The 21,363-nt window shown below is 47.1% G+C and overlaps 1 protein-coding gene and 4 non-coding genes across 5 annotated transcripts; 3 read left to right on the top strand and 2 right to left on the bottom strand.

Annotated features, from left to right (window-relative positions):
* Positions 1–4,077: 4,077 nt before the first annotated feature.
* On the top strand, positions 4,078–4,150 carry TRNAK-CUU (transfer RNA lysine (anticodon CUU)). Its single transcript has one exon. It is a non-coding gene; the product is annotated as a tRNA-Lys (tRNA).
* Positions 4,151–6,396: 2,246 nt separating this feature from the next.
* Positions 6,397–6,469, top strand: TRNAV-CAC (transfer RNA valine (anticodon CAC)). The gene has a single exon. It is a non-coding gene; the product is annotated as a tRNA-Val (tRNA).
* A 1,510-nt stretch (positions 6,470–7,979) lies between these two features.
* On the top strand, positions 7,980–8,052 carry TRNAK-CUU (transfer RNA lysine (anticodon CUU)). Its single transcript has one exon. It is a non-coding gene; the product is annotated as a tRNA-Lys (tRNA).
* A 1,007-nt stretch (positions 8,053–9,059) lies between these two features.
* On the bottom strand, positions 9,060–9,132 carry TRNAK-CUU (transfer RNA lysine (anticodon CUU)). Its single transcript has one exon. It is a non-coding gene; the product is annotated as a tRNA-Lys (tRNA).
* Positions 9,133–14,668: 5,536 nt separating this feature from the next.
* LOC137160109 (zinc finger protein 271-like) lies at positions 14,669–20,159 on the bottom strand. The gene is made up of 2 exons (XM_067558552.1): positions 20,150–20,159; positions 14,669–17,100 (listed from the first exon to the last, which is right to left on the bottom strand). Exons 1-2 carry the CDS (start codon positions 20,157–20,159, stop codon positions 14,669–14,671), a joined length of 2,442 nt encoding a protein of 813 aa, XP_067414653.1.
* Positions 20,160–21,363: the final 1,204 nt, after the last annotated feature.

The following is a 21,363-nucleotide window of genomic DNA, read 5'->3' as shown; positions in this document are numbered from 1 at the left end:
GCTGGTTGTTCCACTGTTCACGCCAGTGTGGTCCAGGTGCCTCTCCCCCAGTGATGGGGGGGGGACACCAGGCTGAAATTGAGTGAATGGCACCAGAGCCCTCATGTCTCAGTTCACGCCCCTGCTCAGACAATTCCCCCACCCCGCCATGATGGAGGTGGGATGCTGGAGTCAAAGCAAGAGGGGAGAGTCCTGGTACCTGAACCAGGCCGGCTGGCGCCCACATGGGGGAGCCAGGGCGATGTCGCAGTCTATCAAGGGGCCAAATGAATGCATTGGAGGGTCAAACAGCTGGAGGAAGGGGCAGAATAAGGGACAGGTGTAGAAGCCTGGGCTAAGAATTGGGTGGAGCCACGCCAGAGCGTGAAACCCCGGGACAGGGACAGGAAGAGGGATAAAACTTACCCCCGACGGAGCGAGCTGTCCTCGGTGTTGGCGCTTGTCCGTGTAGGCTGCGTGTGTGTGTCCCCCGTGTAGGTGCTGTCTTAGCTCTGCAGAAAGCCGAGCCAGCGCTCCCGATCGAATGAATCGACATGACCCTGGATTCGCTGAGCAACGAAGGCACCGGGCCAGGTTTTACTGCGGGCGGCACAATGAGACGCGACCTACAGAGTAGCTACGGGTCTGCTTCCTATATGAGTGCGGCGTTACAATGGACGCGGCCCAACGGCGAGATCCCCTAGGCCGGACAAAGTCGATCTCTCTGATACCCCCTTTTATACACTGTTACAGACAATTTCATTCTGCCCCTTCGACGTAGGCAGTTGCCACCCTCGTGACGTAGTCTGATGCCACCCTTTACCGTAGACGGGATGATTTGGGCAAAACGACGCCATTTATCACCTTATTCGACATTTCTATTCATCACAGTGTCATGTGAGGGAGTCAGTGATCTCTGTGGTGTCAGGATGTCTTGGTGCCTTCTGCACCTGCTGTGTATGTTTAGTAACGTTTTGATATGAGTAATGTTTGGGAAATGTTTGCAGTACCAGCGTTTTCTCCCTGCCAGTTTCAGTTAGAACAAGGAGAGTCCTGTAGCACTTTAAAGACTAACAAATTTAATTTCAGTAGGCATACGCTTTCGTGGGTTGCACCCCTCTTCCTCAGATGCAGTTTCAGTTAGGTCGTAAGTTCGCAGGCTGGCTGCTGTTAACTTGGCTTTTTCCACGTAGGCCTTATGCCGCAGCCTGTTCTGCTAGGTTGCCGGCCTTAAGTTCTCACTTCTTACTACAAGAGCCAGCTGCTGTGCTTGCAAAAATAGGGTGTGGGGTAAAGGGGCTTTTTATTCCCCCTGCCAGGGCAGTTCATCTCAGCACTCAGATGCTAGGGCTGTGTCCTTAAAGGCCCAGTCCCTCCACGTGCGTAGGCACAGCAGTCCTTCCCTATCTGAGCTGCTAAAGGAAACTTGATTCAATGAAATATTTCACATGCAGCCCCTCCCCCTCCAAAAATTATAATTGTCAGGCATGAGTTCGGTGTTGCAAAGAATCCCTTTTCTGTTTGTACATCTGCAGAAACCCGCGCAGCACTTCACAAATTTGTCTGACCTGCTGTTTTGATGGCTGGAATTGGGCAGCCTTTTCTGTCGATGGAGTTTCATGCCTTTACTTTATTTACTATTTTAAATGTAATTTTATGACTCTTGGCACCTCGTCCTTTCTCGTCGTGCAGAAGGATGTCATTCTGCTATTCATGACTTGCTATTTTCATAGCAAATAATCACTGAAAACATTAATAATCGCATCCGCAGTCACACCTCCGTTTTCTAGTGTAGCACTTCCTGTTTGTGTTGTGATATTAGCTCTTAATTCTCTCTCTCTTTTTTTTTTTTTTTACACAGGTTTATTCTTTGAGATCATATGACAGCCAGGCTGATTGATTTCCTGAGTTGGTGTCGAAACTCCTTCAGTTTCCTTTGATCCACCAATAGAGATTGCCTTTGTCAACTGTGATTTTGCCTCTATCCAGTGCTCTAGTGCATTTTCACATGTTACGCTGGGTTCCCAAATATCCCCTGAAGGCTGGATTTTTAGAGGTTGAAAGCACCCAGATGATTTTGAAATCCCACTTGGCACTTAAATCTCTTAAATAATCTGGCCCTAATTTGTATAGCAAATTTCAAAGGCAAATTTCTACTGCAATTTTTATTAAAGCTAGATATACAGCCCCAAGATACACTGGCAACCATAAGAATCCACAAATCATAAGTTATGCACCTGAAAGTCATGCCATTAAAATGAATATATATGTACACGTTGCGTCCTTTTAATTTGCCTTTCTGTTTCTGAGCCTTCAGGGTGCATTAGCCTCAAACTTTTGCTGTTACCTCGCCCAAAGAATCCCTATACCTAAAAATGTTGTGCAGTCCTATATCTTTCAGTACCGTTTTGGTCTTCCAGTAACAATTTTGGATGTCCACTAAGTTTGACCTTCCGCCCCCCCTTCCTTTGTAATTCCAAAAATATTAAAAATCCCTTATTTCTGCAAATGCTAATCACTGCATTCTGCAAACACTGACGTGCACACTTGACTCTTTGATACTTCATTTGCTGCATGCCCAGAGGTTGATTTTTCCACTGGCTTGTTTATACTTCTAATTGCATATTTTAATTTCATAGCCTGTTATATAGGCTACCTATTTTGTTATGATCCCTTTCTGGGCTGTTCTTCATCCTGTCAAGTCGACTGTTTTGTACTGCCAAAGTCAAAGACTTTTTTGACAATGATTTAGCCTGTTTCTTGGTTGCGTTGGTTGCAGGACAGGTGGCTGATGTTCTCAGGGCTATTTGTAGAACTCCTGATTTATAACCCTGCTGGGACAATTCCTCGTCTTACTTCTAGGAGTCTTGTCTCGTCCCTTCATGCAGCAGATGTAACAAAACTCTTTCATGTCAGTGATTTTACACGAGGCTTGGTGGATATCATCACTGCCAAGTTTGATTTTCATTCCATTCATTGGGTTTCTCTGTTTTTATTGGAGGTGAAATCAGCCTTCCCCAGGGTAGCATTGCCTGTCTGGACAGTTGCTCCTTCAGTGAGCCATCCCCGATGATACCAATGTTTCTGTTTCCTTGTTTTGTTGCTCCCACTCTGGTTTGGGACGTTGATAAGGCCTATTTTTTTGCTTGCCTTCAATGGGTCTTATAAATTCCCTTTCCATATCTTAGACTGTACGTCGTATATACTTGTGGTAAAGATCTCTCATTTTCAAAAGCTTGTTGATTATCCCAGTTCAGTATGCAGGAGACATCTGCTGGGGGCTGACTCCATTCACCGAGCCTGGAGGAATGTGTAGAAGCCTCCAATTGCAAAGAGGAGTGGTGGGGATCTCCAGTGGCAAATTCTTGGGGCGATGTCTACAAATCTGTTTGTGCAAAATCTGACTCTGGAGTCGATGCTGTGTCCTTTTTGTGGTGCAGAGGACACTGGTTTTCCGCTTTCTTACTTGTTCCAGGTCACAGCCCTCATTTGTTTCACTTCAGGGTATCTTTTGATCATTGTGCCCCCTTGATTTTTCTCCTCCTGTATTTATTTTTCCGGTGAAGCCTAGGTTCGCAAATAGAGCGGCGATTGGAATACCTTGTGAAATGCAGAGGTTGTAAATTATTGGGTACTGGGATTACCAATGTTCTTGGATTTTTTTTTTTTCCTTTCTATTTTTGGGCCTTCATTTGGAGCTTAGATATTACACCCTTATACAAGGGAGAGCTTCGCTCATCCCTGGAGTTGAGCCACCTCCTCAAGGGCTAGTCTACGGTAGAAGTACTACCTATGCACTGGCAGAGACAGGCTCCTGGGTTAGCTGGGCCCTTGGTCTGACCCAGTGTAGCCCTATTTATGTTTTGCTCTTAATTCCCCCAGCTCTTTGTGTCTATAGCTTTGCATCCAGTCGCTTGGCATTCTGGGGGTTTCCAGAAGCTGGGTCACTCTGGAGAAGGAGCCTGTTGAATCTTAGGAAGGTTACCTGAGGCAGCTCAACATCTAAAGAAGACTGGAAAATTAACAAAGCAGAAATAACTGGAGAAAACAGCGCTGTGGAACTATTCTATATGGTTGCATAAAAATCTTGCCTAGATAGCCCGGCTAGCTCAGTCGGTAGAGCATGAGACTCTTAATCTCAGGGTCGTGGGTTCGAGCCCCACGTTGGGCGATAACAATTATTTTAGGGGAAAAAATTAGTAGCAGGTGTTTTAACCATTTCCTCCCTGGAAATAAATGTTTGTCTTTCAAAATGGCTGTTTCAAATGATCTTCCTACTTTTCTTAAAGGAAGCAAACACACCAGATGCCAGTTCCAGCTCCAGGAGTGGTAACCTCCCTCCCACAACCAGAAAACAATATTCAGGTCTCATTTTTCTTTTTCTGCCTCAGCTAGGACAGAAAAACAGAGCAGCGGCAATTCCCCGTCATTTTTTGTCTCCTGGGGACTGGATTGATTATTAAGGGGGATTGCTCTGGAGAGATTACAAACAGCTGAGAGATCATTTGAATCACACTGAAAAGTTCAGCAACCAGGTTAGTAAATAGGATTTTTCTACCCAGTAAAATGAAAAAAGGTGAAGTGTGTTGATTATTCTTTTTTTTCTGTGCATTTATTATATATGCAATCAATTATATTTCAAACAGCAGAACCTAAAATAAGAATATGTTAAGAGTGTTGCTTTATTTTTTTTAAGTGCTTGAAACAAATTGCTGACACAACTTCAGTAGATTTGCCCCAGGGCTGACTTTGGCCTAACTCTGGTTAAAGATTTCAGACAACCAAAAACACCTCTTTGATTTATATTGATGTGCATTGGCAATGTCTTTTAGACTCTGTTATAACTATTTTAGAGTATATTTGTGTTTGCTGAAGATCTTAAAGGGAGGCTTAAGTTAATTTTCTTTGAAACAGACTAAAATGTTTAATACAGTTTTTGAGGGAACAGCCAATAAATGGCATAACTTAAACTATGTTTTTTATGAAGAGTTATTGTGCTCCCCTTCTGATGTATGTTTTATAAGTGTCCTTTCAGGATAAGAAAATCTGACTAAACTAACTGATTATTACAGAGGACAAATGAAACTGATTAGACACAAACTGTTGTCAAACCTCAACAAATGAACACACTGAAAAACTAGAGAAAAGTGAGATTGAATAATACAGGCATATTTAACATATTTTATCTTCTATAACAAAACATTTGTGTTATTGATTTACTGGAGTGTCTTCTGATTCACCAAAACAACATGAAAATAAAGGGAAGGTGATATATTTGGTTAAGTACTGAAACCCCTTTTAGCTTAGCAGAAATTAAATATGGACTAGAAAACTGTATCTGTCAATCCCTATACTACTATATTATTTTTCCAAAGCCATTGGTTTGTAGTCTTCAGTCTAGTTGAAGATTAACCTATGTAGGAAATGAGTTTTATTCTGTACAGCAGTGTTTTTCCCATTGATCTCATACACACACACACACACACGGCATAGTTTAAAAACGAGAGGATTAAAATTGAATATATATCCCTTTTATTCTCTAATATGATCCACTTTGTATTTTCATGAAGCTGAAATCATAGCTAATTCCATTCTGAATCTTCCAGCTTTTAAAGTCCTGTATATTCAGTTTTAAACCCAGCAGCCCTCGGTGGGATAGGATACATCTCTTTTACCATTTAAAGACAGCTCTGCAGAGTTGATCCTTAAATTAGACACCTACGGGGTTGCTTTACACTGAGTGTATCTGGATGCTGGAGTTTTCAGACTCATCCTGTGTGCACTTTTCTTTCCCCATGTGTTTGCATGTATTACTCCTGCATATTGAGGAGGCTTTTCAGAAATGCAGGGTTCCCCCACTCCTCCAAGGCTTTGTTTCAAGTCTGCTGAAGCCAGGACCTTGTTTAACTGAATTTCCTGGATCCTGAGAGGGATTCTAGCATCTTGCACACCTGTTGTGTTGCATTTCAAATCTGGAGTGTGAAGAAACAAGATGTTTTCACAATGACCCCATCCGGGTTTGGTTGAAATCCTGTTACTTTGATGACTGAATTCTGCCAACTGTGTCACACTTGTGCCCTGAATCCTCTGTGTCCCAGGTGTTTCACGCTCATTAGCCTTCAACTTTGCCACCAAGAGGTGTTATAAAGCTTTCTGCCCCCTGCATTCTTCCAGGTGTTGTCACAACTGGGCCCAGATCTGGCTGGACTCTGATCTTTGTCTACCACTCATGCTACTTGCATGTGTGAGAATGAAAGGGAATGTCGACAGGGGGCCGGGGGGAGAGAAATAAAGCAGCCTTCGTGGGAGGCACCGTTTAAACTGCTGCATGTATGTTACCTAGCTGGAAGGAGTCAGCCCTTGTAAAACTCTGATTCCAGCGGCTGTAGGCACTGTGAAGAAGTCAGTTGCCAGCTGGTTTCTGTAGTGTAGTGGTTATCACGTTCGCCTCACACGCGAAAGGTCCCCGGTTCGAAACCGGGCAGAAACAGTTGTCATTTTTTTCCCCCCAAAAGAATGTGTCTTTTTATTCTTCTTTTCAGCACCTTCTTTGCTACGGATTTGCCCCATTTCTCCACTTTCGTTTTTTACTTGCATAAGGCTGTTCTCTGAAAGTTCATGTCAGATCTTTAAGCAGAATATCCCTAAAGCACAGTAGACTAACAACAAGGAATAATGTTAGGCACCTTGATCTAATATTATGGACATTTTATTTTCCCCAGGCTTGCTTAAGTGACTTTCAATGGCATTTAGGTCCCATTCGTTATTAATTCTTTTGTGTTATCATTGTGCAGAGAGGAAAGGCGTGACATGGTCTGGGTAATACTAATAATAGCAGAGAAATAAACAGATCTCACACATGGGCAAGTGTTTTCTTTGCCTTTATCTGATGTGTTAAACTGGAAGGGAATAAAAGGAAAGCAGACAAGTCAGAGGAAGGTGTTTTCTTGTGATTGACAAGTTCATTCGGATCAGGAGAAAATGGTCTCATGGCTGTCACAAAACAGACCGTCTTCTGTGAAATCACCCTTTGTGTGTGTTGTGGCTGTGAGTGGGGTTTTCACCCTTCCTCCTGTGGTTTGCTGGATTGCATTTATTATGGCTAAGTTCTGAAGTCAACCTGTTTTCCACTTGCCTTTTCTTGATCCAGTTAGTGTCACAGTGGTTGCCTGAGTCTGTCTAGACACTGATTTTTTTTCCTCACTATTCCTCTCCCTGGACTGAGATCCACATGTTTTCACAATCGCTTTTTCTCCAATGGGGCCAAGGTGATTTCAACAATTATTTTTCCTGCACCTTGAACTGTGTGTTCTCTCCTCACCAGTTAGAGTGTGTCTACACCTGGTTCAGGAGCAGCAGCAGCTACCCCGGCCTAACTCCAGGTGTGGACATTGTTATTCCGGAGTAAGGTTTGTCTTGTGTAGTTTAACACACTTTCGTGTAGGAGCAAGGTAATTCTGGACCAAAGGAGTTATTCAGGACTGTGAGTCACTCCGTGTGTCTGCATCGTGTTAGTCCTGTGTGTTTTCACCCTAATCTTGACCAAATCCTCCCCTATACAGGCGCTTGGGCAGTGAATTCTCAGGCGCTCCGATGCACACGCGTGTGCACTTTTCAGGGCATGATGGCAGTTCAGAACAAACCCCTCATCTACACTTGGTTGGGAATCACTTGAATGCCCGGTCTTTCCCACTTACTGGGTTTGCTGGATCCGGCCTTGGCCTTGGCTTTTCTGCCTGGATTTAGGCTGGTTGTTTTGTAAAGTGTCAGCTGTGCCCTCCTCCTCCATGCCAGCGGGAATGCAAGGTTCATGCCTTCCTCAGCCGACTGCAAAGATGGGGGCAGCTAGAGGAAGAATCTGGGTTTAACTCTGGAGACTGTCTTGTGCCCAGACGTTTTTCCCAGTCAGCCAGGAGCAAACAGAGTCCACATTAAATAGATAAAAATTACACAGCGCTGCCTGAGTAGTTTCCAGTGAGTCTAAGAGCCCGCTGCCAACAGCCCGGCTAGCTCAGTCGGTAGAGCATGAGACTCTTAATCTCAGGGTCGTGGGTTCGAGCCCCACGTTGGGCGTCAAAACTTTTTTTTTTGTCATCCCTACGGAATAACATTTATTCCAGCCCCCTGCACATTCCGCCCTGCCTTTTCCATTAGGACCGGGCTTTCCTCTGGCCAAAATAACCCTCGTGCCCATTCCTTACCTGACAAAAACGGGGCCTGCGGATCTCACCTCCCACACTCATGTCTCAAGCCTGGCGTGGGAACAGACTGAGCCTGGCTCCCACGCTGCTTTTCTCTGGCACTTCACTCCCCCTCCCCGCCCCCCTTCCCGAGATCACTGCCCCCCTCTGGTATCTTCCTGTGGGGACAGACTGAGAGTGTCCCTCTCTCGTCACTTTCAGGGAGTTTTGGTCAGTGTCAGGTTCACACTGGCTCTGGTTTAGCGCCCAGCCCCGTGTGAGCGGAGAGGGACTGGAGCTCCCACGCGCTGCCTGCCCCAGCTCAGCTGTGAAGCAGAGCCCTGACAGGTGACACTGGAAGCTATTCATCGACTGCTCGCACAGAAGGAATCTGCCCCCACTGACAGCTGCCGCTTGCACCATTGGAGACCATGGGAGTTTTTGCATCGACTCCACAGCGAGAAGGAGCAGATCAGGGAGCCGTGAAACGTTCCGTTTTGACAGGAGTGAGACTGCCTCTGCAGAAACGGTGTCGTATCAGATTGGATGCAGTTACACCGGATTATTGGGCTGTTGCTCCTGGAGGCGGGATCAGACACCAGAGAGGGCAGTGATCTCTGGAAGGGGGCTGGAGCTGGGTCAAGGATCGGGGGGGTGCGGGGAGGGGGAGTGACGTGCCGGAGAAAAGCAGCTGCTCAGTCCTCAGGGTAGAGACAGGCTCGGTCTGTTCCCATGAGTGTGGGAGGTGAGATCCGCAGGCCCCGTTTTTGTCCGGTGAGGAAAGGCCTCGAAGGTTATTTTGGCCAGAGGAAATCCCGGTCCTAAAGAAAAGGCAGGGCGGGGTGTGCAAAGGGCTGGAATAAATGTTATTCCGTAGGGATGAGAAAAAAAATGGTGACTCGCCCAACGTGGGGCTCGAACCCACGACCCTGAGATTAAGAGTCTCATGCTCTACCGACTGAGCTAGCCGGGCTGCTGTAAAAACTGCTCCTGGAAATTGCTTACCAGGAGCTATGTAGTTTCTAACATTGCTCTCATGCACATTGGAATTTGTTTGCTCCCAGCTGACTGGGAAAAACGTCTGGGCACAAGACACTCTCCAGGTTTAACCCCAGATTCTTCCTCTAGCTGCCCCCATCTTTGCAGTCGGCTGAGGAAGGCATGAACCTTGCATTCCCGCTGGCATGGAGGAGGAGGGCACTGCTGACACTTTACAAAACAACCAGATTAAATCCAGGAAGAAAAGCCAAGGCGAAGGCCGGATCCAGCCAAACCCAGTAAGTGGGACAGCCCCGGCGTTCAGGTGATTCCCAACCAAGTGTAGACGAGGGGTTTGTTCAGCGGTGCCATCATGCCCTGAAAAGTGCACACGCGTGTGCATCTGAGCGCCTGATTATTCACTGCCCAAATTTGTGCATATGGGAGGATTTGGTCAAGATCAGGTTGAAAACACCTGGGACTAACACGATGCAAACACACAGAGTGACTCGTAGTCCTGAATAACTCCCCTACCCTTAGGCCAGAATTTCTTTGTTGCTGCACGAAAGTGGGTTAAACTACACAAGACAAGCCTTTTGCCGGAATAAGAATGTCCACACCTGGAGTCAGGGCGATCTGTCCTTAATTCAGCAAGATATATAATCATCCACTTAACATCAGGCACCTGCTTAAGCTCCTTGCTGAATCACGGCCCAGTGGGTTGTTCTTTGCTTGGATGTTTGTGGAATTGCTGTTCTTGATTTGAGCCCTTCACTAGGCACATGTGGGGAGAATGTGGACAATCATGCTATACTTTTGTGTGACAAATCCAAAGTGTATGGATAAACGGAGTCATCGTGTGGATTGTGACTCACTGGGTGCGGAGTTAATTTTTCCTCTGGGAATGGGGGAGTGAGAGATGGCTGTTGGAGGCAGTAGGCATGAGTGGATCGGAGTGAACAAACTATTAAGAACTGAGGATGCGTGAAGGGAGTGCCCGGAAGACTGTGGAAGACCCAACAACTAGACATTAACTTTCAATGGCTGGCCATCAAGGCAACAGAACGGGTGGGGACCAGCCTGTTGGCATCTTGGAACTAAGGCTACACTACAAAATTAAATGGGCCTCATTTACATTGGCATACAGCCGCCACTATAATTACATCACTTGTGCGTGTCTACACTGCTCCTTGTGTAGGCGGTGGGCGTCCTCATCAGGAGGGTTGTATCAATTGTACTATCAGCATGGGGCACAGTGGCATGACTCCTTAAAGCCAGTAACAGTTGACATAAGCAACCCAGATGTCTACACTGACACTGCGTTGCCCGAACTAGATCAACCTCGACTCTGTGCTGCTCAGAGGGGTGGAGTTATTAAGTCAGCGTACCCAGGCAGTTACGTCAGCAGGAGCGAATTTTAAGTGTAGACACTTCCAGAGTTAGATCGACATAAGCTGCCTTGCATCAACGTAACTCTAGTGTAGACCAGACCAAGGAAGCTCAGGTGATAAGAACTCAGCTTCTCAAGACAGAGAGAGAGATACGTGATGGGAGGTAATTGTTGTGCTCTACTCTACACTCGTGAGGCCTTAGCTGGAACAGTGTCCAGTTAGGGGCATCACACTTTTGGGCAAACTGGAGAAAGACCAGAGGAGAGCAGTGCAAATAAGAGTTGAGAAAACATGATCTAGGAGGAAAGATGGAGAGAATCGGGCATGTTTAATCAAGAGAAGAAAAGCCTGAGGAGAACATGATAACAGATCTCAAGTATGTAAAAGGTTGTTATAAAGAGAACCAGGATTCATTTTTCTCCGTGGCCACTGAGGGTAGGACAAAAAGTAATGGGCTTAGTTTGCAGGGGAGATTTAGGCTGGGTACTAGGAAAAACTTTCTAACTTGAAGGCTGGTTAAGCTTTGGAAGAGGTTACAAAGGGCGGTGGGGAATCCTGTCATGGGAGGTTTTTAAGAACTGGTTAGACAAACACCTGTTAGGGATGGGCTAAGTATACATTATCCTGCAGTGGTGATGGAGGGGAGGCAGAATGGATGAGATGACCTCTTGAGATCCCTTCCAGCCTTCCATGTCTATAAGTCTATGAAATCCAGAAGGCTTTGGAGCAGTGGGCCAGGTGGTTTTGCCTATGTGAACTTTGATGTAAGTTTTGCTTTTCCATACTAACCTAAGAACCCTTAAATACCGTATCCCTGTTGACTAATGAATGCCGGCTCGTCTTGGGTCACTGCAAATACCTACCAGTTCCACCACTCCCTAAAGAAGTAAAATCCTTACCACCGGGCTGAACTTAGTTGGACAGGCTGATTATTTTGTCAATTCCCCCCTCCAAAAAATTTTCAGTCGGATCCAAAACAATTTTATTTTTTTACTTTTCAAAATTACTGATAAAAAAAAAATCAATTTTCTGGCTTCTAATTTTGATACCAGGGTGATCGGTGTGTGATTCTACACAGATGATTTTATGAACACAGGACACTTTGCTGCCCATAGTTTGAGAAATGAGGAGATTCTCAGGCCAGGAGATCATGGTGATGGGTCAGTATAAGAACCCAAATGAACAGAATATCTTACACACGATAAAGGAAACTTTAAACAGAAATTTGTCAGGTCCCTTCCACCAAACAATACAGAAGGCTCAACACCAACAAAAATAACTCCCTTCTCTGTTGGAGGCTGAAAACTTTTGAAAAACTTTGCACTTCATATTAGGTGCCAGAAGTTGGATGCTGAGTTCTTTTGAAAATCCAGCCATTTGTGAATAATTATTGGTAACAAAAATGGTCTTAGAGATGGAGACTGGTTCCCATGCAATCGTACCCCTCGCTAGCAAAGAATGACTCTCTGTTCCCTTCTAATGGCTACACAGGATATAGACGTCTTGAGTCTGCTATAGCGTGGGAGGAAATGGAGAAGGCCTACTCACACTTTTTATTAAGGTGACATTTATTACCGGTTAATAAAGGATGAACAGAGCATTTTAATAAATGGTCAGTCAATCGTTGGCTTAGCTTTCGAAAGTCTTCAACGCGGCAGCATTTCTCTGTTTCTCTTTTGTGACGTGGTAATTTTTGAACACTGCATCTGCTCACTTCCAAACCATATGGGAATGTTCTAGACAACAATGATCACAATCCTATTTAATTTGGGGGGGGGGGGGAATGAGAAAACAAGAAGAGGAAAAACAGGGGCACTTGGAGCCCCTTCCATCTGATTAGCCCATCAACAGCTTGAAGGTCAAGCATCTCAGCAAATAGATCAGGTTGATGACACTCATTAACACCTTCCAGCAGAACAACATCCCTGCTCCTCCTCCCAGGTTGACGCCATGAATGACTTGTCTCCCGGACAGAACAAACCTGGGGAAGGGAGGAAAGTTACAGGGAGTCACTGCAGCAGAGAGGGAAGTGAGGGTGGGCTAGAGAGATGCAAGGGAGTCTCTGGTAGGCGCAATAAGCTCAGTCTACAGTAGCAAAGAAGTATGCGACCCCCTATTTAGACAGGTCAACAGGTTGCTTATAACCACTGAGATTGACTCCTATGGACACACTTATAACCCTCAACCGATGCACGTATAGCCACTTATACCACGTCCTAATCACATTTGTAACATGCTCATAACAGCTACTAGTCATTTATTAAAACTTTTATAAATAAAACTTTAATAATCAAATGGGACACCTTTACTCCTTTACATCAGGCAGTAGCAAATCCTGCTTTTCGCTCCCGAAGTCCCAGGTTCAGATCCCATAGGTTTTCTGGGCAGGAATGGTAAATGTCGACACAGAGATTGTATTTTTAAAGCTTCGTAGGGAATCTGAGCATCTGTGAGGACTGAACCCCTGACCTCTATCCAAAAGCATAAGTGCCGCCTGCTTGGGCTAACAGGCCATATCCATTAACCAGGCCTAGCTAGGGGTGAAGTTATTAGATCTGGCTGAAAAAAGGGAATTTGTTTAGTAGATTTTAAGGCTAAAAGGGACCATTTGATCATCTAGTCTGATCTCCTGCTTTATACTGGCCATAGAATTTCACATAGCTACCCCTGTATTGAGTTTCCCAGAGGAATATTCATGGGCTTATGACCTTTGGAAAGTTTTCCCATTGGGAAATTCCAATTTTCCCATGGAACTATTAGAAAAAGTAAGAGAATCCCATTTGCTCACATTTTCTGACTATTTCCCATCTGTAAATCAAGTTAGAAAGTAGGTTCCCACTAGCTTTCTCCCACTTTGGGATTTCCCAGAGGAACGCTAGTTTTCTGGTTTAGCTGAAACGAGATTTTCAGTTAACCCAAATTTTCCGCACAGAACACTCCACCAGTGTCTAGCTGTCAACACAATTTCCAAGCATGACAAAGGTTCATGGCACAATGATGTATTCTATGCGGGACCCTAGTCGCCTAGTATCCAAAAAGCTCATAATCTTTAATGCACCGTGTACGGTGGGAGCACTTATACCCATTGTATAGATTGGGAACTGAGGCACAGAAGGCTCGATTTTCAATGGTGTTTCGGTGCCTAAAGACGCAGAGAGACTTTCAGTGGGATTTTCAAAAGTCCCTGTGCAGGCTGGGTGCCCAACTCCCACTGATTTCAATCTTTAGGCACTTGGAAAAAACTGGCCCGAAGGGCGTGTCTACAATAAAGGTGGACCTGCAATTTCCACCAGGGGTAGATGTCCACATGTTCCCTTTCATCAAGCTAGCATGCTGAAATAGCGGTGTAGCTGCCCTAGTGCGGGTGGCAGGACAGGCTACAGCCTTGGATGGGATTGTACTCCGCCGGGTAGCCCGTGTTGCTGCAGAGACGCTGTTATTTTGAGGACACGACGTGTGTATATCTACGCAAGCTGGAAATTACACCTCCAGCGGCAGTGGAGATGTAACCTAAGTGCCTTGCTCAAGGTCACAGAGGGAGTATCCAGAAATCAGGTCTCCCACAGTGCCCTAACCCATTCCTCCTCTATTTGACCTTCCTGAGGGCAAGGATGGTCCAGCCATTAAGGCACTGGCTTAGGACATGGGAGAATCAGTCTCACTTCCCTGCTGGGCCATGGGTTTCCTCTCTGACCTTGGGTTAGCCACTTAGAGTCTCTGTGTCTCAGTCCCCCATCTGAAAAATGGGGATACGGTTCCCTACCTCACAGGGGTGTTGTGAGGATAAATAAATGAAAAATTGGTGCTTTGAGCTCTACAGGGGAAAGGTGGTTTATAGGAATGAGGTGCCATGATTATTAGTCACAGTGGAAGTAATCGGCTTGATCTGGAGCAAGGGAAATTTAGGCTAGATGTTCGGGAAAAGCTTTCTAACGCTAAGGGCAGCTCAGCTCTGGGACACGTTACCTAGGGAGGTTGCAGAATCCTCCCCACTGGAGGTTTTTTAAGACCAGGCTGGACAATCCCGTCAGGCATGTTCTAGGTGTATTTGGTCCTGCCGCAGCCTGTGGGGCTGGACTAGATGACCTCTCGAGGTCCCGTCCCGCCCTCCATTTCTAGGATCACACTGGTGCCAGGGGGCTATGCCGTGTGGGTCCCTTGGTGGGCAATGAGGTGGGAGCTGGTGCTGAAGCTTTTCCCGCAGTCGGTGCATTTGTAAGGCTTCTCCTGCATGTGTGATCGCTGATGGACCACCAGATGGGAGCTCTGGCTGAAGCTTCTCCCGCACTGGGAGCACAGATAGGGTCTCTCTCCCGTGTGGGTCCGCCAGTGCTTAACGAGGTCCGATCGCCGGGCGAAACTCCTCTGGCAGTCGGCGCATTGGTGGGGCCTGCCCTCCGCGTGGGCCCTCTGATGGGTGGCCAGGGCCGTGCGGGTACCAAAGCCAACCCCACAGTCGGGGCAGGCGTAGGATTTCTCCTCCGTGTGGGTCCTCTGGTGGGTGATCAGGTTGGAGCGCTGGCTGAAGCCCCGTCCGCAGTCGGCGCAGTTGTAGGGCCGCTCCCCGGTGTGGGTCCTGTGGTGGGCGTGGAGGTTGGAGCTCTGGGCAAAGCCCTTCCCGCAGTGGGAGCATTTGTAGGGTTTCTCTCCTGTGTGGATCCTCTGGTGTTTGATCAGCACCGAGCTGTCCCGGAAACTCCTCCCACAGTCTGGGCATCTGTAGGATTTCTCCCCGGTGTGGGTCCGGCGGTGCACGATGAGCGTCGAGCTGGTGTTGAAGTTCCGCTTGCAGATGGCACAGGTGTAGGGACGCTCTCCAGTGTGGGTCCGCTGATGCTTGATCAGGTTCGAGCTCTGGCTGAAGCTCTTCCCGCATTCTGAGCACCTGAAGGGCTTCGCCGCCGCCCGGCTTCCTTGACGGCGCGGACGGGCCAGGCTTGGATCGGAGCATCTCTTGCGGCCCCTTTGTGCTGCGTGGTGGGCAGCCGGCGCTGGGCTTTGCCCCGTATCAGCGCCGGGAAAGGATTCCCCCTCTGAGAGGGCTCTCTGATGTGTGCTGAGGTTGGAGCTGGTGGGTCGCGGGCTTTGCTCAGCCAATTTCTCCTCCAGGGGGGCTTTGGGGAGTGCTGGGCTCGCCTTCAGTCTTTTCCCCACATCAGCTTCCTCCTGTGGCTCGGCTGCCTCTCGTACATTGCAACGGGAGCCCATCGGGGCCAGGATTGCACTCAACTTTTGCCCAGCATCAGCACGTGGACGAGATTTCTCCTCTAGGTGCGTCCTCTGATGCACATCCAGCTCCGAGCGGGCGTGGAAGTTTTCCCCGCAGCTGGGACATTTATGAGGCTTCCCCACCAGGTGGGTTTCCCCACCGCCGATCCCTGCTGAGCTCTGGCCGATGCTTTCTCTGCTCTGGGTCTCTTCACAGGGCTCTTCCTCCGCTTGAATTTCCCGGCGGACTGTAGGTGTTGAGCTCAGGCTGCCCTTATAGGGCTTTCCCTCCTCGTGGAGTCTCTTATGGGTAATGAGGTGTGAGCTCTGGCTGAAGCTTTTCCCACAGCTGGCACACTGAAAAGGTCTCTCCCCTGTGTGGACTCTGAGATGCTTATTGAGGTCCGAGCGCCGGGTGAAGCCCCGCTGGCAATCGGGACATTCGTAGGGTTTCTCTCCCGTGTGGGTCCTCTGATGGGTGATAAGGGCCGAGCGACTGGGGAAGCTTTTCTCGCAGTCAGGACATTTGTAAGGCCTGTCCCCCGCGTGGCTCCGCCGGTGGGTAAGGAGCTGCGCGCTGGTGCCAAAGCCCTCGCCGCAGTCGGGGCACAGGTGGGATTTCTCCTCCAGGTGGGTCCTCTGGTGGGAGATCAGGTTGGATTGCTGGCTGAAGCTCCTCCCGCACTCGGGACATTTGTAGGGCCGCTCCCCAGTGTGGACCCTCTGGTGGGCGCTGAGGTTGGAGCTGGTGCTGAAGCGCTTCCCGCAGTCGGCGCAGTTGTAGGGGCGCTCGCCGGTGTGGACCCTCTGGTGGGCGTGGAGGTTGGAGCTCTGGCTGAAACCTTTCCCGCACTGGGAGCACTTGTAGGGTTTCTCGCCCGTGTGGGTCCGCCAGTGTTTGATCAGCACCGAGCCCTCGCTGAAGCTCCGCCCACAGTCGGGGCACTTGTAGGATTTCTCCCCGGTGTGGGTCCGGCGGTGCACGATGAGGGCCGAGCTGGTGTTGAAGCTTTTCCCGCAGCTGGTACATTTATAGGGCCTCTCGCCCGTGTGCAGCCGCTGATGCGTCAGGAGGTTGGAGCTCTGAGAGAAGCTCCTGCCGCACACGCTGCATTTATAGGGTTTCTCCGCTGTGACCTCGTTATTGTCCCGGGGTCCCTTGAGATCTTTCTGATGGCAGGTGGCTTTGTCCTCTTGCTTTGCCGGGGGCTGCCTCTCTGACCTGCGCCGACTCGCCCTGGCTTTTCCCCTTTGAGAAACAATCCCCTTGGATCTTCCCGATAACGCTCCCTGCGGTTCCACACGCTCCGGGCCGCCCTGCCGCGGATTCTTCTCTTCATTTTCACTCTTGAGTCCTTCAGCTGCTGCAATGAAAAGAGAGAATCTGAACATGAGTCAAGTCTCTGTGCCAGGAGGAAAGGAAACCTCAGCCGGAAAAGGGCCTGCAATCTAGTGCATTCTGGGTAGAGTCACACCAGGATCTCCCTCTGGCTGCAGGGGCCAGGAGATTCAGTGAACCATGTCAGCCATGCACCCATGGTCCCAGCTCTGTGGAGGAGCAGCCACTAATAGCGATGGGATAAAGGTGGAATAAAGCCTGGCTGACTGGGTGCTAAAATGTCCTGCCGTTAGGAGACTTCCGTGTTTCTCCTGTGAGGTTTGAACACCTTAAATGAAAGATCAGGGATGCTGGATCCAAACAGGTTTCCACAAAAAACAATTCAGGGACAGATTCTCATCTGGTTTCAACAGGCATAGTTCCACTGACTTCACTGAAACCATCAGAGGATCTAGCCCAAAGAGTTTTTAACACTCGGACTAAAATACCCCCTCTCAGCTTCCTGGCTCAACTCCCTCTGTACTAACTCTTCTGAGGTTACCATTACACTAACCCTCCAGTCGCCTTAGCGTCTTTCAGCCTAGACAGGATCTGCAATTTCTCACGTTAAATAATATCATCAGGGGGGGAAAAAAAGGGGGTGACATCCAAAGGCATCCTATTGGCATTTAGAAGGGCTGTACAGAAATGACTCTAAAAACCTAAGGGAGCAGAACTGGTGTGAACTAGCACAGCTCCGAAGAAGTCAACAGCTCAGTCACAGTTCACACCAGAAGCGGATCCAGCCCATAGGATTTTAACAGGGAATGGGACCCTTTCTATAGGGATTTTCTTTCTAAACAGCCAGTAGAATTCTGTATCAGGGAGACAGTTCCCGATTAAATTCTACTGGGCACTTCCAAAGCATCCTGCAGGATTGTTAATCTCTGTTAAATTCTTCTCCATCCTTCACATCAGCGCTGATCTGAGGGTCCTACACCCAGGCAGCGGAGAATCAGGTTCTTACTCCAGGTGTGGTTATTACACACCTTTGAAGGAGACCACACACAGCCCGCTTAGAATTCTCCACTCACTCACCCCCAGCCTTAAAATTTCACACCCACTTTACAGGGGTGTAAATGACAACACCAGGTCACTGTGCAAGGAAGACTGATGGCTTGAGGTTAAGGAAAGGGGCAGGGTCTCAGGATGTCTGGGTTCGTTCCCCAGCTCTGCTACACACTCCCTGTTCAAAGGCGCCTATGTGAATAAGGAATTCAACTTTCATTGAATTTCAGGAATAACTTTTTGATTAGTTTTAATAACTCCCTTAGGTGCCTTTGAAAAATGCCTGCCTCAATCTCTGTGCCTCAATTCCCCCCTGAAATGGGTATAATAGTCCTTCTTTTCCTCCTATCACGTCTATTTGGACTGTAAGATCTCTGGGGCAGGGACTGATTCTCACTGTGTGTTTGCAGGGTGCCCAGATCTCAGGTGTAGCCTCTAGATCCTAAGTAAATACAAATAATGTATAGATTCTGAAACCAGAAGGGACCACTATGATTATCTAGTCTGAACTCCTGCTTAACACAGGCCAGACAACTTTCCCAAAATAATTCCTGCTTGCACTAGAGCGTATCTTTTAGAAAAAACATCCAAACTTGATTTAAAAGTTGCCAGAGAAGCTGGCAGAAAATTTTCCAATGGAACAGTTTTCTCACTGGGAAATATTTTGTCAGAATTGAAATGCTCTGCGGGAACGTGCTGATTCTATTAAAACTTTCAACCAAAATCAATCAAGGTTCTCCGGTTCTTGTTTGGAGGCAACCTGCCCTGGAGTAGGGGAGCACGTTTCAGTTAGAAAACACCAGTCCCACTGCGGGAGCATTTCAATGTTTCTGAATCAAAGTATTGCAGGACGTCAGTTTCATGAACATTTTCACGTATTTGGCTTTTTGTCCCAGTTTTGGACAACATGTTTCCCGTAAACACAAAATCACAGAACTGAAATTCTGTTTTCTAGTCAGCTCTAGTGGTGTGGTCCTCGGGAAGCTATAAGCTGGTTTAAAAGGAGTTTCACTCCTATCCTCAATCAGAGTTCTGATCCTGAAAAGGTGCCAGAGATTTGATGGAATCCACTAGGGAATTAGCTACTGCCTGGAATTTTACGTAGAAGATGATCAGATACTATGGTGATGGGTGGCTATAGAAAACCGGTAGATAAAGTTGAAACAGGAGAGGAGCTCTCACAACACCAGCTGAGGAGTATGAGCTGTGGGGGAAATCTACTTTCTAGGATCCTCTGCTCCTTCCTTTCCAGCTTTGGATTTGTACTGCCAGTCTGTGGGACCAGATAATCAGCTGGTGCACATTGGCATTGCTCTGCTAAAGTCAATTTTTACGACAGGGCCAAGATTTTCCAAAGCAGCTACTGAATTTAGGGTGATTAACCCGATACATCATAAAGAAGCCTGATTTTCTGAGGATAAGTTCTCAGCACTTTTTGAAAAAACAGGCACCTTGAAAATGTTCCCAGGTGGGCACTGAAATCATTAGTCACTTGGCAAAATCTCAGTTCTGCTAAAGATCTGGCCAACTGTCCAGTGATGCCAACTTCTGATTTTATCTCCAGTCTCACGATGTTTAGTATTTTTCTCAAAGCCCCAGCACCTAAGGTCATGTGGTTATGTAAGAATCTCAGCTTTCATTTTTTTTTAAAAGTACATTTCTCGCCCTCACAGTTGCAGAGAAAAAGCTTGAAAACTGGGTTCCTAGAGTCTCAAAACCTAGGAGGCAAAGAACGAAACAAAATAAAATAATAATAAGCAGAAAAATCCTGTGTTTATTATTTACAACCCCATGATTTTGAAATCAGTCTCATGATTCTGGAAGCCTGATTTTTGAATGGTTTCAGCTGGCAACACAGACTGGTCCTGCAGTCTAACACTAAACAGGTCATCTTGCTCTCTAAGCGGATACTTAGGGGTCAGGCTGCAAAATGCTCAGCTGCTGAATTGACCTACATCCTTGCTGCCTTCCCTAAGCTGTCTGCTTATTCCACCTACCGTCAGCCGTCATTCTTTCGCAGTACTTACCTGGATTCATAGCGAAAGGGCCCTGTGCCCAGGCACCAAACGGGAGTAGGGGAGCAGCCCAGCCAACCAGAGATGCTTCTCTGATGCACCAGAGACTGGAGTAGCAGAACCTGCATCCCAGTTGCCTTTTGTGTTTCCATCACCGATGCACTGTGGGAAATGTAGTCTCCACTGCAAGGCATAATAAGACGTGTACTCATTATTGCATAGCATTCTGGGAAGTGAAGTCTTTGTTGCAGAGAACTCTGGGAAGTGTAGTCTCCCTTGCCCTATATGGTTGGACCACAGATTTTAAATTGCAAAGCATTGTGGGAGGTGTAGTCTCTGTGCCTGGGCCTGATTAGAAATGTAGTCTTTGTGGTGGAGCATTATGGGAAAAGCAATATGCCTTGCAGAGTGTTATGGGAAGTGTAGCAGGGCATATGGGAAATACATTTGTTGTAGACAAGACATGAGAGCTATTTGGCTGTGATGTGCGTAGTCCCTGAGTCCACTTATCTAGCCCGTTGCCAGTGATAGCAGTTCTTCACACTAGGCGCACTGCAAGCTAAGGAAGTCTCTGAAGATGAAGGGCCTGAAGTGTTCTGGGCTGGTCTCTTTGTATTTAAAATATAGACTACAAATGCATCCAATCCACTATCTTTGTCTTTCCATGTTCTTTTTTGTTTCTTTTACCAGCTGACTTTGTTTTTCTCTGTGTTTTTTTTTCATGCTGTGTACTTGTATCCTGTGCTTTTTTCATGTTGTGTTCTTGTATCCTGTCTTCCTCCCAGGATATTAGAGAACCAAGGCGGGTGAGGTAATACTATTTATATATGCTAAACTGTCTTAGCTAATACAATACCCTACCAATATTGTCTCAAGTGCTCAATCTTAAATGCAATTCTTTCCTTCTTCAGCCACTTTAACAATCAGTAAGTTCATGAATTGAGAATGTTATTAAATAAAATATGTAACAATTGGCAATGAGGTAAACATTTCATTATGAGATGGCACACACAGACAAATGTAAATTTACCCCCTTGTCCTTGCGATTTCTGGATATGAGGCAGTAGAATGTAGACTGACATGAAAAATTCTTAATGCATCGTCCATGTGAAAAGATGGGTAGCTTTGATGGAACCAACTTCTGCTGATGAGAGAGAGACAAGCTTTGGAGACACACGGAGCTTGTCTTTGGATCTGAGCTTTGTAAGTTCGGCTTGTCTCTCACC

This window comes from Emydura macquarii, unplaced genomic scaffold (assembly GCF_026122565.2).
Source record: "Emydura macquarii macquarii isolate MOO-44397 ecotype Brisbane River unplaced genomic scaffold, CSIRO-AGI_Emac_v2 contig_2140, whole genome shotgun sequence".
NCBI lineage: Eukaryota > Metazoa > Chordata > Testudines > Chelidae > Emydura > Emydura macquarii.
Note: the sequence above shows the minus strand (reverse complement) of the source record. Positions and strands in the feature narration are given on the sequence as shown.